We start from the raw sequence: 14,943 nt of genomic DNA on the forward strand, positions 1-14,943 counted from the left end.
GCTCCTTCCAACACTAATGCAGATACATCTGAAAGGACAAACAAAAAGGCATCAGAGAGAAAGTCAAAGGGAGCAGAAGGCAGATAGTCTGTTAACACCAGCCAAATCTGTCTGTATTACCTATCTTTTAGCATCGAGTGATATATAAAAATTTTCAGCTGGCCTCTGTCAGCCCAACAACCAGCAACTGACGGTTGAATATATTTGCGCAGGTTTGGGTGCGCGTCCCTCCATCCCCGACTGATATGAGTTAACTGTTCATGAAAAATAAATTTATGTTTTTTTTAACTTGTGTTTTTTGTGGAAAAAAGGTGATTGATTTATTATTATTTTCACCATGAGGTGGTTTCTGCGTTAAGATTTATTGTCCATTAGAATGGACAGAAAAAGTTACAGACAATGGTGCAGTGGTTAGCGCTATCACTTTACAGCAAGAGGGTTCCAGGTTCGAATCCACTGACCGGTGTGTTTGCATGTTCTCCCTGTGCCAACTTAGGTTTTCTCCAGGTTCTCTGACTTCCCCCTCACAGTCCAAAGACATGCAGGTTAGGTTACTGATAACTTTAAATTGCCTGTAGGTGTGAATGTGAACGTGAATGGCTGTCTGTCTCTACAGCCCCGTTTTCACCAAGCAGTCCGCTATGGTTCAATTAAGTTCAGTACACAATTTTTCCGTTTCCACTGTGAGAAGTTGTGGATGGTACCTATGAAACCATTCCTCACCGTCTCCATTTTTGGTCACCCATCTGTTGGGGTACCTAGCACACAGATCTGGTACTAAAAAAATGGAGCTGTTAACACTGCAGTCTGTTCATCGGTCAATAGTGGACAGTCACTCTACTCAGGATTGTGTTGTGGCTGCTTTTGAGGCTTATGTAACCACTGTTACATAAGCAGCTGTAGACTGAGAAGAATTCACTGTACCGATCGCCAGCAAATTTTAAGGTGGAACGTTTATTTGTTATGTTACTCAGTGCAGGAGTTGACATGAACCCATCATCCATCCATCCATTTTCATCCGCTTAGCTGCGGGGGCAGCAGGCTGAGCAGACAGACATCCCTATCCCCAGCAACGCTTTCCGGCTCCTCCTGGGGGACCCCAAGGCATTCCCAGGGCAGATGAGATATGTAATCCCTCCAGCGTGTTCTGGGTCTGCCCTGAGGCATCCTACCAGTGGGATGTGCCCGGAAGGCCTCCAGGCGCACGCCCAGGAGGCATCCTGTTTGGATACCTGAACCACCTCAAGTGACCCCTTTCGACACGAAGGAGCAGCAGCTCTACTCCAAGCTCCCTCCAGATGTCCGAGCTCCTCACCCTATCTCTTCGGCTGAGCCCAGCCACCCCACGTAGGAAACTCATTTCTGCCGCTTGTATCCGCAATCTCATTATTTCGGTCACTACCCAGAGCTCATGACCATAGGTGAAGGTTGGGATGTAGACGGACCAGTAAATCGAAAGCTTTGCCTCCCGGCTCAGCTCCCTCTTCCCTGCAATGGACCGGTACAGAGCCTGCATCACTGCAGAAGCCACACCAAAACGCCGATCCATCTCACGCTCCATTCTACCCTCAATGTGAACAAGATCCCTTGCAGTAACTCTCCCCCAACTGGAGAGGGAAATCGACTGGTTTCCAGCAGAGAACTGTGGCCTCAGATTTGGAGGTGCTGACTTTCATCCTGACTGATCCACACTCGGCTGCAAATTGCCCCAGCTCATGCTGTAGGTCACGGTGTGATGAAGCCAACAGAACCATATCATCTGCGAAAAGCAGAGATGCAATTCTGAGGTCCCCAAACCGGACGATGGACAACCTTGGCAGAAGGCCAACACCCACCAAGAACGTGTTTGACTTTACACCAAGTATGCGGACACAGCTCTCACTTTGGTCATACAGGGACCAGATGGCTTGTAGCAGCAAGCCTGGTACCCCATACTGCCGCAGTACCCCCTACAAGACCCCCCAAGGGACGTGGTCGTAAGCCTTCTCCAAGTCCACAAAGCACATGTAGACTAGATGGGCAAACTCCCACAACCCCTCCAGCAACCTTGCAAGGGTAAAGAGCTGGTCCACTGCTTCACGGCCAGGACGAAATCTGCATTGCTCCTCCTGAATCCAAAATTCCACAATTGGTTGGAGCCTCCTTTCCAGCACCCTGGACTAAACTGATCAGTGTGATGTCACAATAGTTGGAGCACACCCTCCTGTCCCCTTTTTTGAAAATGGGGACCACCACCCAGTATGCCACTCTGCAGGCACCATACCCAACCTCCACACGACACTGAAAAGGCGTGTCAGCCGAGACAGCCCAACAGTGTCTAGAGCCTTCAGCATCTCAGGGAATCTCATCCACACCTGGCACCTTGCCACTGGGGAGCTTTTAATTACCTTAACAACCTCTGCCAGGGATATGGACGAAAGTTCCCAGAGTCTTCAGGCTTTGCCTCGTTCACAGTGGACGTGATGACCAGGTTCAGGAGGTCCTCAAAGTGCTCCTTCCACCGCTCAATGATGTCCCCAGTTCAGGTCAGCAGTTCTCCTTTTCTGCTGAGCACAGCCTGAGACAAGCCCTGCTTTCCCTTCTTGAGGCATCTAACGGTCTGCCAGAACTTCCTTGTGGCTTACAGAAGGTCTTTCTCCATAGCCTCCCAGAACTCCTCCCACACCTGGGTTTTTGCTTCAGCAACTGCCAAAGCTGCAGCCCTTCTGGCCAACAGGTACCTGTCTGCTGCTTCAGGAGACCCCTGGGTCAGCCAGACCCAAAAGGCCTCCTTCTTCAGCCTGACAGCCTCCCTCACCACTGGTTTCCACCAGCAGGCTCTTAGGTTGCCCCCACGACAGGCACCGACAACCCTCTGACCACAGCTCCTGCAGCCACCTCCACACTGAAGGCTTTGAACATGGACCATTCAGACTCCATGTCCCCAACCTCCCCCGGGATGAATGAGAAATACTTCTGGAGGTGGGAGTTGAAGACCCCACGGACAGATGCTCCCAGTTAACCCTCACTACACGTTTGGGTTTATCAGGTCTGTCAGGCAGCCTCCTCCACCATCTGATCCAACTTACCACCAGGTGGTGATCAGTTGACAGCTCTGCTTCTCTCTTCACCCGAGTGTCCAAGACACATGGCCGCAGATCTGATGATCCAACCACAAAGTCGATCATCGATCATTGGCCTAGGGTGTTCTGGTACCAGATACACTTATGAACCGTTTGTGCAATTAATTCACATGTTTATATATTTTCTCTAAGAGTTGTTTTTGTATTTTCACACACACAAATATTAAACAGCAAAAAAGTGACTACATTTTTTTCATGACAAGATAGATTTTTCTGAGTGTATAAAGGCAACAACCAATTGTATTGTGCAGAAAAACAACAACATGAAGAGTCTGAACATTATTACTCCTTTTAACCTTGACAAAAGCAGTGCATACCAGATTCACTCCTTCCACACATTTCACAATAAAAGCACTAGACATGTATACACTGCATAACTGTTTACCAGAGGGGACTGAAATTCACTCAGGGCATTTCACTGAAAGGAAACTCAGTGAAACAGCTTACAGTAGCTTAGGCTAAAGAACAACTTACCTCCTTAACTGCCAGGCGCTGCTGTGGGTCAATAGAGTCCTCGCAGTTGTCTAAAATTTGCATTGCTGCCAGCATGAATAGTTTAAATGTGTAAGATTAGCAGGCGAGTATTTTGTATTTTTGTGTCATTTATTCATTTATTTATTCACGACCTCAGTGTGTAAAGGCCTTCCAATGTGAAAATATACTTACTCTACATGCAGTTTTTCCTCACCGTTTCTCTCTGCCATTGCTGTGTCCTGCAAGCAGAGACTCCCACACTTTCTTCAGAGGCAAACCATTAAAATGTGCAAAATAAAATGAAAGAAATTGCTCCAAAAAAAACCCAACAGGCAATGTCCTCAGCCAATATCCAGTAGCCTATATGTTCTCAAAGAGAATAAAGAACATGCTTCCAATTCTTCCACTGTTTGATGCTCGAATAGTGTTTTCATATTTATCTGCATTAGTGTGGATGAAAGCTCTCTAGGTCAAGCAATGGAAGCTCCATGTCGAGTCAGAGTTCAAATTGTTACTCCAGTTGTTATCATTGTAAATCTGAGCACCAGTTCTGAAACCCTGAACACATATGTGTATCGTGCAGTGGGCCTTTCTAAGAACAATTGAACATACCGTTACATACAGTGGGCTACATTTCTGTCATGTGATACTGTATATCCTGTACAATGTGTCTGCACAGTATGTGTTGGTAAGTGATGTGTCTTTTGCTCCTTCCAGGTCCCACTGATCTATGTTGCTTCATTCTTCTTTATGAAGAATGAGTCTGTCTTTTCTGTACCTGTCCATTTTGACTAAAACAATGTTGGATTTAACCTGCTCTCTAAATCTAAGTTCTAACTCAGCTGTGTGAGAGTGGCACTAAAACTTCAACTGATCTTCAACTGTAGACGCTCTGGAATGAGAAAAAGCCTCTGAATTGTATTACTGACCTTGGAGACAACAGTATAAATACCTATATATCAACGCAGACATAACAACAAGGATCCTGTCTTTCCTGTGTTCAGGCTATCTATATTACATTATATAGTATTATATACTGTATCCAAAGCACAAGGGGATGTCTTATTGTTGAAATGTCATTGCTTAAATGAAGCAATTATATGAATTTATAGTCTTTGATTGATGCAGCATTGCATCTGATGGCATTGGACTTCAAAAGATGGCTCTGTATGAGTGTGCAGGGTAATATTCAAAAGAGGTGCGATCAGCATTTATTATCACCTGATTGGGACTGTGCTGTTGTGCTCATAAACTGTGTGATTAATCCATCTCCAGTGTGAGACCCTGTTTTGTTTTTCAATCAGTAATAAGTCAAACATTAATACCCAACCCCTCCCTCACAGTCAAGGTTGTTGCTTTACTCTGATTCTGACCCAGACTCCATCTCTAGTGCTGATCCCTCAAGTACACTCAGCTCTTAGCTCTGTGTGTACGTGTGTGCTTGTGTGCATGCAAGGGTTTACATGCATGTATCATGTGGAGCTTCTTTCCTCTTTCTTTCTCTGCACTTCCTCTCTCTTGCTGTCTCCCCTGTTTCCTCATGTCTCGTCCGTCTCTCTTCCCCACGCTGAAATGGGTCATCTGTCCCTGACAGGAACGAAAACGAGAACAGGTACTTTGGTTTCGGCACGGCATCTCTCTTGGCCTGTGCATGTCGGGGTAGGAGGTGTTTCCCCTTAGCTGGGGAAAACATGCTGCTGGATAAGGCGTAGCTTAATAGGGGAGGCCAAACAGGACAATCTGCCTGATAAATGCATTGCTGGCTCTTTGGTCGGTCTGCAAAGAGTGCACAGATTTCATTCATGATGTAAGCAATATCAGTCCAGCTGGCCTGCTTTAGTTTTTAAAGCAATATTTGAACAATGTGATAGAGAGAGGACACACGCTGACATCAGTAATTAGACGTGATTATCAGAGAGAGGGACAGGATGCAGCGGAGTGCCAGGCTTTGGTTCCTTTATGGGTGTCAAACTGTCAATCCAATAATCATCCAAACTATCACATTTCCAGATTTGTTCATTCGATAACAAGGTGAGGGCTCCCTGGCTCTGCAGCATGCTGCTTCCATGATTGTCATATGACATCCCTGTGACACACACAGAAGCACAAAGAGTAAATAACAGGGTTGTGCATTAGTCAGTATGTACAGTATAGGCCAAAAGTTTGGACACACCTTCTCATTCAATGCGTTTTCTTTATTTTCATGACTATTTACATTGTAGATTCTCACTGAAGGCATCAAAACTATGAATGAACACATGTGGAGTTATGTACTTAACAAAAAAAGGTGAAATAACTGAAAACATGTTTTATATTCTAGTTTCTTCAAAATAGCCACCCTTTGCTCTGATTACTGCTTTGCACACTCTTGGAATTCTCTCCATGAGCTTCAAGAGGTAGTCACCTGAAATGGTTTTCCAACAGTCTTGAAGGAGTTCCCAGAGGTGTTTAGCACTTGTTGGCCCCTTTGCCTTCACTCTGCGGTCCAGCTCACCCCACACCATCTCGATTGGGTTCAGGTCCGGTGACTGTGGAGGCCAGGTCATCTGCCGCAGCACTCCATCACTCTCCTTCTTGGTCAAATAGCCCTTACACAGCCTGGAGGTGTGTTTGGGGTCATTGTCCTGTTGAAAAATAAATGATCGCCCAACTAAACGCAAACCGGATGGGATGGCATGTCGCTGCAGGATGCTGTGGTAGCCATGCTGGTTCAGTGTGCCTTCAATTTTGAATAAATCCCCAACAGTGTCACCAGCAAAACACCCCACACCATCACACCTCCTCCTCCATGCTTCACAGTGGGAACCAGGCATGTGGAATCCATCTGTTCACCTTTTCTGCGTCTCACAAAGACACGGCGGTTGGAACCAAAGATCTCAAATTTGGACTCATCAGACCAAAGCACAGATTTCCACTGGTCTAATGTCCATTCCTTGTGTTTCTTGGCCCAAACAAATCTCTTCTGCTTGTTGCCTCTCCTTAGCAGTGGTTTCCTAGCAGCTATTTGACCATGAAGGCCTGATTCGCAGTCTCCTCTTAACAGTTGTTCTAGAGATGGGTCTGCTGCTAGAACTCTGTGTGGCATTCATCTGGTCTCTGATCTGAGCTGCTGTTAACTTGCGATTTCTGAGGCTGGTGACTCGGATGAACTTATCCTCAGAAGCAGAGGTGACTCTTGGTCTTCCTTTCCTGGGTCGGTCCTCATGTGTGCCAGTTTCGTTGTAGCGCTTGATGGTTTTTGCGACTCCACTTGGGGACACATTTAAAGTTTTTGCAATTTTCCGGACTGACTGACCTTAATTTCTTAAAGTAATGATGGCCACTCGTTTTTCTTTAGTTAGCTGATTGGTTCTTGCCATAATATGAATTTTAACAGTTGTCCAATAGGGCTGTCGGCTGTGTATTAACCTGACTTCTGCACAACACAACTGATGGTCCCAACCCCATTGATAAAGCAAGAAATTCCACTAATTAACCCTGATAAGGCACACCTGTGAAGTGGAAACCATTTCAGGTGACTACCTCTTGAAGCTCATCGAGAGAATGCCAAGAGTGTGCAAAGCAGTAATCAGAGCAAAGGGTGGCTATTTTGAAGAAACTAGAATATAAAACATGTTTTCAATTATTTCACCTTTTTTTGTTAAGTACATAACTCCACATGTGTTCATTCATAGTTTTGATGCCTTCAGTGAGAATCTACAATGTAAATAGTCATGAAAATAAAGAAAATGCATTGAATGAGAAGGCGTGTCCAAACTTTTGGCCTGTACTGTATGTTCGATCATAGACTGCATAAAATGATGGACGTAGCCACCATGACATCACAGATTGGATTTTGGACTTTGAAGCTTAACATTTGGATTTTTGCCGTCTCCCTCTTAGAATTTTTGAGACTATATTTGGAAGAGAGGGTAACCTTATAGCTAGCAGCTTGCTTGGTTAGCCTGGTGTATTTACAGCTGTGGTTAACTATAAAAATGCTAATGCTAACTTTTGTTCATGAAAAAGAGGCTTAGAACCATTAAAACAAAAAGTACTTACTGAAAAAAAAAAAAAAAAACAACGACTCCATAGAGGGTCTTTTAGTAAACCAGATGATCTGGTGCGAGGCAGTGCATTCTTAGTTCTAGGTTTCCTACTGTACCTCATGTGCAAAAGCAAATGCTTGTCCTTTTTCTCAATTTTTTTTCTTGTCATTATGTAGAACCAATGTCAAAAGTAAGTAAAACCATCTTTCCTGCAGTGAGACAATGTCTTTACATACAGTCTTTAATATAGTTTTTTGTATGTACCACAAATTGCTAATTTGACCTTTCTGTTTATCCACAGACTAAACTATTAAGATACAATGAGTTAATAGTCAGCTTTAAATTCATTTGTAGGCATATTTTGAGACAGGTTATCTGTTTTCTCCTGCTTCCAGTCTTTATGCTCAGGTAGGTGGAACACATCATGAAGTCGATATTGATCTTCTCATCACACTAGTGTAAAAATAATAAATACGTGTTTTTCCACAGGTCATGCTTTTATTCTCAAAACAGAGACATACTCTTTAATAACAGATGAATCCCAAAATATCCTCCATCACCCTGGTGATAAACATTCTGCTTTTAAACTGCATACTTGGTACATAGAAAATAACATAATTGCACAGTCATTCATAGTAGGCCAAGATGAAGGGGAAATTATATATCAGGTAAGATGCATTATCTCTCAGAACACAGCAGAGCACCTACTGAGGCTGTTCACGACTGAGTAAATTCAGAACTAAATATAAAATGTCTGGTTAGCAGCCCCCAGCTCTTATACAACCACATGGAAAGAGCACATTAGCAGTCAAACCTCAATTAAAACACACAGGCCATAGTCCCCTGCCACAAAGTTAAAAAAATCATTTACTCTTTGTGGCTCAAAGCTGCTTTTTTATCAATCTCAATATTGAAAGCAATATTACACAACTCCATCAATCTATGCCTGCGCATTTCTGTTACCCTGGATCAGTCTATACTAAAAGAGCTTGTATCAAACTTCTGTATAAATAAAAGAGAAAAGAAGAATCCCCATAACCACACCGGGCTCTTCATGGATCAGCTGTTCCAGCAGTACAAGGAGACGTGATCCCAGAAAGCTGCCAGTATGGGAGGTCTTTTTTTTGTTCCAGCCAAGGCACTAACATGTTTTTCACCCTTCTAGAGGTTAATTGCATTGTTTTTCCTCCGCCGGCTGACATTTAAAAAGCATCCGCCACCAGGTGCACGGGGCGAGAGATGGCAAGGGAAATCAATTTGTGTTATAGTGAGGGCAGGGAGGCAGGACGATCTATGTTTGGCACAATTTGACACCCTTAAGGAACTGATTAAGGCAACAAACAACTAGAGAACAGTTGGAGGACAAAAGATTGAACAAACACTTCTAAAATCCAACCAAAGAAAACGTAAGACCTCGGATCCATCAATCTTTGAAAGTAGAAAATGCTTCAAAGTAAAAACATCAGGAATGACATACAATTTCTTCTGTGTATAGCTTCGTCTGTTCTCTTTATCTAGTTTTGCATTATGTCTTCTTTTGAGAATCATCTATAGTTTCAATATGCAAGATAAGAATTAAACACCATTAATTATTTTAAGAAAAACAAGTTTTACTTGTCATCCTGCATGAAAAACACAAAGTTTATAGTGTAGATGTTAAAGTTAAAATCCAATTTATTACAACCTGGGTCTTAATTTTCAAGACTGGCCTTCCCTAAAAAATTACACCATACGTCATTTGTACAAGCAGCTTATCAGGACCAATATTTACGTTTAGTGTTTGGAGGTGACCTCCAGTGGCTGTAGTAATTATGAGGGGAGCAAGGGAGAAAGTCAGATGACAAAATTTAATGAGGGACAACGTTCCTGTAGGGTGGAGATTGGGGCACATAGATGTAAACAGAGACCTGGATACAGTGTTAAAGGCATTTACTCGTTCATTCCTGTGGAAGTTTCTCAGTGGCATATGAAGCCAAAAAAGTTCAACTTCCCAGGTGTAAAATTACCAAGATCTTCTGCATCATTGGGCCCATAGAGTAAGTGCACTAGAGACTTTGCCAGCTGAGTGTCTAACTTACGCCGGCCATGTGGGCTACTTCCAGTTTAGCCCTTGCAAACTGAATGGGGATAAATTGATTTAATCATGCGGCTCTAATAGACTTTTGAAATGTTATCAGCAGTGGTAAAGTGGAGGGTATATGCAGGCATTATGTTAAGTATGTAAAGTGATGATGTGAAATTACGTACATATGTACTTACTTCAAGCCAAACCAGGATTCTTTTCTGAGCCCTAACCACGCCGGTAGGGGCCCTAAATTAGGAAAAACTCTTGAGTCATATTAGAGAGTAAGGACAAATGACGTATGTGGTCTTATGAGTTGGTGCACTTGCTGTAATATTTGTAGTTGGCCATCGGCCTTGTACAAACCAAGTTAATTGCTGAGATCTGGGAATGCAGCAACATTGCTTAAAAGCCAGACAGGTTAAGAAACACAAGCACTTTGGCCATTGTACAGGAGGTAAACAAATGAAATCAATTCAAGAAACTAATGTACATTAAGAATTTCCATCACATTTTATAGATCAGCTAGCCACTTCAACTTGGACCTGTCATACTTACTGTAGAGTAGTCATACATGCACAGTTTTCTAGTGTAATAAAGGATTAAGATTGGCATTTCAATTGAGCTCAGTATCAGTCTTACTTCCACATGAAGTTGTTTAGATAACTGTTGGCTTGTTTACAACCCAACCCTACTGCCAGAAAAGAACATTGATACTGTAGAATTAGATGGAGTAAATCATGAGTTGTGAAATCCTTCAATGTGTAGTAATTCAGATACTGAGCTGTGACAATCATTTGTCTGACTGCTCGTGTTTCTTGCCCCATCAGACTTTGCATTACTGAAGTTCCCGTGTTCCCATGTCTCAGCAATTGGTGACGTCCGTGTTTTTACAACTAAAATCAACGATGGCCAAAACCACAAAAACAAGACCCAAGTTGTAACAAACTGGAATTAGATGGCTCCGACACATGCTATGCGTTTCTATATGCACAAAAGAAAAAAAAAGAATTTTCATATAATTCAAAGCCCAAACCTTTACTATATTTGTTTTATGTCATTAGCATTATGATGATTTAAATGTATTTACCTCCATACTTAGAAGAGATTTATACATGTTAATGTTGGAATATTGTCCTCATCATCCTTCTAAGTATCTCTGTATAAAGCATGCCTGGTTGTCCATTTGTGTCATGACTGTCTTTCTGTTCTACCCCTCCCACTTTATGTCTGTGTCCTTTGTCTCTTTTGGGATTTATTTTCCTCATTGGTCCAAAGGTCTCTTGAAAGGTATGAAAAGAAAGGAGTCTCCACCTGAGTCTTCTTGATCCTGCTCTAAAATAATCTCATCTTCTGTTGCTCATTTGCAGTGCATTTTAATGGATTAATGTCTGTTTTCAATTTGTTAACACCCTAATGAATTTTATCTGTCAAATGAAAGCATTTCAAAGCATGGTTAATCCAATATTGGATAAAATCAAACCTATGCAATGTCCCCAATACAAGTTAAGCAGAGGAGCTGACTTCTTGATTCTACAGTTATGTTAATCTGTGTCATTTTCATGAGATTTTGTTAACGCTGCAGATGGGCGAGTTTAAGTTTTGTTATGCAAGAAGGTTATCTGAGACTCACTCCCATTTTCTAAGTTACTTCCCCCACCTTTGCTCTTCGACTCTAAAAATCTCCTAATCAAATAATTGAATCATTCCTTACTCTGCCCCCTTTCATTCGGAAGACATTTTGAAGTCACTGAAATAAAAGGCTCCCTCTTAAAGCCGCCCAGCTCACTGAGGCTGCTAGTGCAGCGTGGTCAACAAATGAAAGCAAGCTTGGCAAATGTGGCCAGGGCAGGCAGTTTAAAAAAGACTCTGCCTCTTGGCCACATTTATTTAATTAGCTGTAAGAGATGTAATCTTGAAGCGTTTCAGTGGCACTGGTGCATGGAGAGATGTCCTTCTGATCTACTCTTGGTACACTCAAAGGATATTAAACCACAGAGCCACTTTCTATCTGCCCTCTGCCGGGCTGCTCACCTTACTGTACGCTGAATCTGATGTACTGATGAGTTATAAGGACATGAACAGACAACCTGTAGGCATTCTGGGCACTTTTAGTGACATACTTTTTTTCTTTACAAATACAAACTGCTGTCTGCAGTCTTTGGGCAATGATACATTTTTTTTTTCTGTGTTGGCTCCTTGTACAGTGTGTTTTTGTCATTTGACTCACTAACATCCAGCCAAAGCTGCTACCAAGATATTAACACCAAGAGGGGACATTCTTGATAAGTAACATTCTAATGGATTATAAAACAATGACCTTTCCCTCACATTTATCCACTTCATGCTCAACTCCCACTCTCTTCATCTACTCATCACTTCACCTTGTTACGTGTCAGCATGTGCTATGAAAGTGTCCATTGTTTCAATATCTTTGCTTCTCTCATTGTCTCTCACTATACTATAAAAGATGTTTTTATGGATTGATAAAATAAATGCTGGATTTGGGGTTCAATTAGAGTCGAATTCGCTGGATTCGAATTGTGACAGACTTTGATTGTGCTGCATCTGCTGCAGTCCATTTGTACTCTTGATTATTAACATGTATGGTTTCTAAAATGTGTCAAGTGATGTCTGTGGTTCCCCCAGTGTTTTGGCATGGAGCATGATGATTCAGAGAAGCTACAGTGTCGATTCTGTCCTCTCCAAGAAAATCTAAAAACATGATGTTTTATAACCTTGAAATGCAACACACAGAATTAAGTGGTGAAGAGAAATCAGACAGAAAAATATTTAACTTTTGCATCCTTCAAGTGCATTTCCTGCTGTTATGCTACTGGCTTGATCTGAGACAAGAAAGCTATTGCTAGCCTGTAGCTCTTTCTTCTTGTGCATGAAGTTCTCTCCCCCCAAAAGCAGAGTTAGGAGACATACAGCCATGCTCTGAACTGAAATCAAGCACAGCTCCACAAATGAGGTGCAATGGAGTTTTCATGCTTAGATCTCATGTCAGAATATGGCCACCATTTAGCATGTGTATGCAAATGTATTGTTTAAATTTTTGAGGACAGTATTTATCTCTTTTAATCGCCCCTGTCTCCTACCAAATACTGTGTGCTTACTTATATGCCTTGTCAAACAAGTATACGTCTGTAATATTGTTACTGGCAGTTTTTTTCCAATCCAGGAAGTGTAACATTCTTATACTGTACAGACATTATGGGGAGGAGGTTATCAAGGACAATTCAAATGCAGAGCTATGACAGAGCACATGTCCTGTGTCATTAATAAGGACAGCACCAAATCATACATGTTTCATGCTACCTGTAGTGTTGCATATCAGTCAACATTGTTTTGGTGTGAGTTGCAGAGTGTTGGAGATATTGGCTGTAGAGAGGTCTGCCTTCTCTTCAATATAATAGAACTTCCGCATGCATCTACTCATGGACAAGAGGCTTGTGCTCATGACAGTGGGAGATGTAAACAATAATGAAGGGATGCACAATATTGGATTTTTTTTTGCCGATATCATATATGGTGATATATAACAACTTATTTGACTGATAACCAATACCGATATTGATAGACCCACATTATTTGCCACCTAATTTAGTGATCACCAAGTCTCTTCTGTAGTGGAATTAACATCATATTATGCATGTATACTCTTATCATGATGGCTTACCAGCAGATGGAGATATGAAATATAATGCTTTTTAATGTATGCAATATTCATTCATTGTGCAAAAAAACGAAAAAGCATGTTGGCCAATTACCGATGAAGTGCCCATATCATCATGCATTCCTACAATAATGGTGTCCTCCTTGGCTGAGGTGCAACAAGGTGAGCTAGCTAACACCCTGCATCCATGAGTAGATGCAGTTCTCCCTCTACTTGGTAATATGGTTTGCAAATGTGGTTTGGTAGAAAGAAGAGAGTTCCTGCATGAAACTGCTCACAACAGGGTCTGTGGATTATCTAGTAAAGAGTAAAGAGATCAAGTAAGAGGGCCAGAATATCTGGAAAGAGACATTGCTGTTGAGTTTTTCACATGTATTTTTTTGCTGCTTTGAGCACCACAAGCTGAGTGACATCTAGTTCCATTATACTGAAGAGAAGGCAGACGACTCGGCAACTCACACCAAAACAATCTAGACTGATAAATTGCACTATAGGTAAGAAGAAAAATATGTAGTTTTGATTTAGAGGTGAGCTGTCCCTTTAAGGCTGTATGTTGATAGTGATCATTTCCCAGATTTATTCACTATAAACATTTTGCATTTATTTTTTTTAAATTATTTTTAAGGAGACAGGGTTGCTTTTAAAAACTAGAGCCGAATACTGTATAGTGTTCTGTAAAACTGACGTCTAACTTTAGATCAACAAGCATCTTTAGTATAAAATGCAATGCAGCTATCTTTTTAAAGAGTAGGTTTGGATTTTCTTAAGTCTATCTTAACACAGTACTCATGTGCCATAAGTATGTTGAAAGAATGGTCATCTATTCTTCTGTCCAGTGGGTCATGATGCAATTCTACTGAGATGTGGGACGAAATCACAGCTGGATCCACGCAAAAATGCCTTCTGAAGGCTTGGACATACTTTCCGCATCCATAGAGAGCTGTGATAATGTAGATGCGCGCACAGTTGTATTCATAGTACAAATAACGGTTCACGTCAGGCCTTGGCAGCAAACAGGAGGGCAGGGAGATGGGCTTACTGTTCTCCTACTGCTTGCATTGAGTGAAAGTGAAACTAAACAGTGGGGTTAATGGATGTCAAATATCCAATTTAAAACTAACGTCACTGTGGTGAGGCAGCTCCAGCTGGCTTGAAAGCAGTTTTGTGGACTTGACCAGAGTGTGGAGCAAGAGACTGGAGCATGCACAGTTGGTGTGCTTGCTATGCATACAGTCCATATGGTCACAAAAAGAAAATCAAAAATAATCTGCACACATATGACCACACAGTGATCTGTGCAGACCCTTGTGGACTATTATCACAAAGCTATGATGGAATAATACTGTAATATAATGTAATATACTGACATGACAATTATTTTTGTTGGTCACTGGTTATCAGTCACTCCAAGCTGAGCTGAGTGTACTGGACTTTGTGTCCTTTTTATCTTTAATTCTCAGGTGAGAGGAGAGGCATCTTTATAAGATAAGGAGTGTTTCTTAAATTAGTGCCCCTACTGATCGGGTTAGGTTTCGGAAAATAATCATGGTTTGGGTTAAAATAAGTATGTTTTTA

General features: G+C 41.9%; 1 protein-coding gene across 21 annotated transcripts in view; it reads left to right on the top strand.

Moving 5' to 3' along the window:
* nfasca (neurofascin homolog (chicken) a) overlaps nucleotides 1-14,943 on the top strand; it is a 203,796-nt gene that overhangs the window by 181,906 nt on the left and 6,947 nt on the right. For 2 of the 21 annotated variants that reach the window (XM_049567499.1, XM_049567528.1), the window contains one exon: nucleotides 4,314-5,204. The exons of the other annotated variants lie outside the window; for them this stretch is intronic. In XM_049567499.1, coding sequence (XP_049423456.1) covers nucleotides 4,314-4,323 — 10 coding nt within the window. In that variant the 3' untranslated portion in view covers nucleotides 4,324-5,204. Of the gene's footprint in view, nucleotides 1-4,313; nucleotides 5,205-14,943 lie in introns of those variants that run through there. 21 annotated transcript variants of the gene reach the window in all.

The sequence above is a fragment of the Epinephelus fuscoguttatus genome, linkage group LG1 (genome assembly GCF_011397635.1).
Source record: "Epinephelus fuscoguttatus linkage group LG1, E.fuscoguttatus.final_Chr_v1".
In the NCBI taxonomy this organism is placed as follows: domain Eukaryota; kingdom Metazoa; phylum Chordata; class Actinopteri; order Perciformes; family Serranidae; genus Epinephelus; species Epinephelus fuscoguttatus.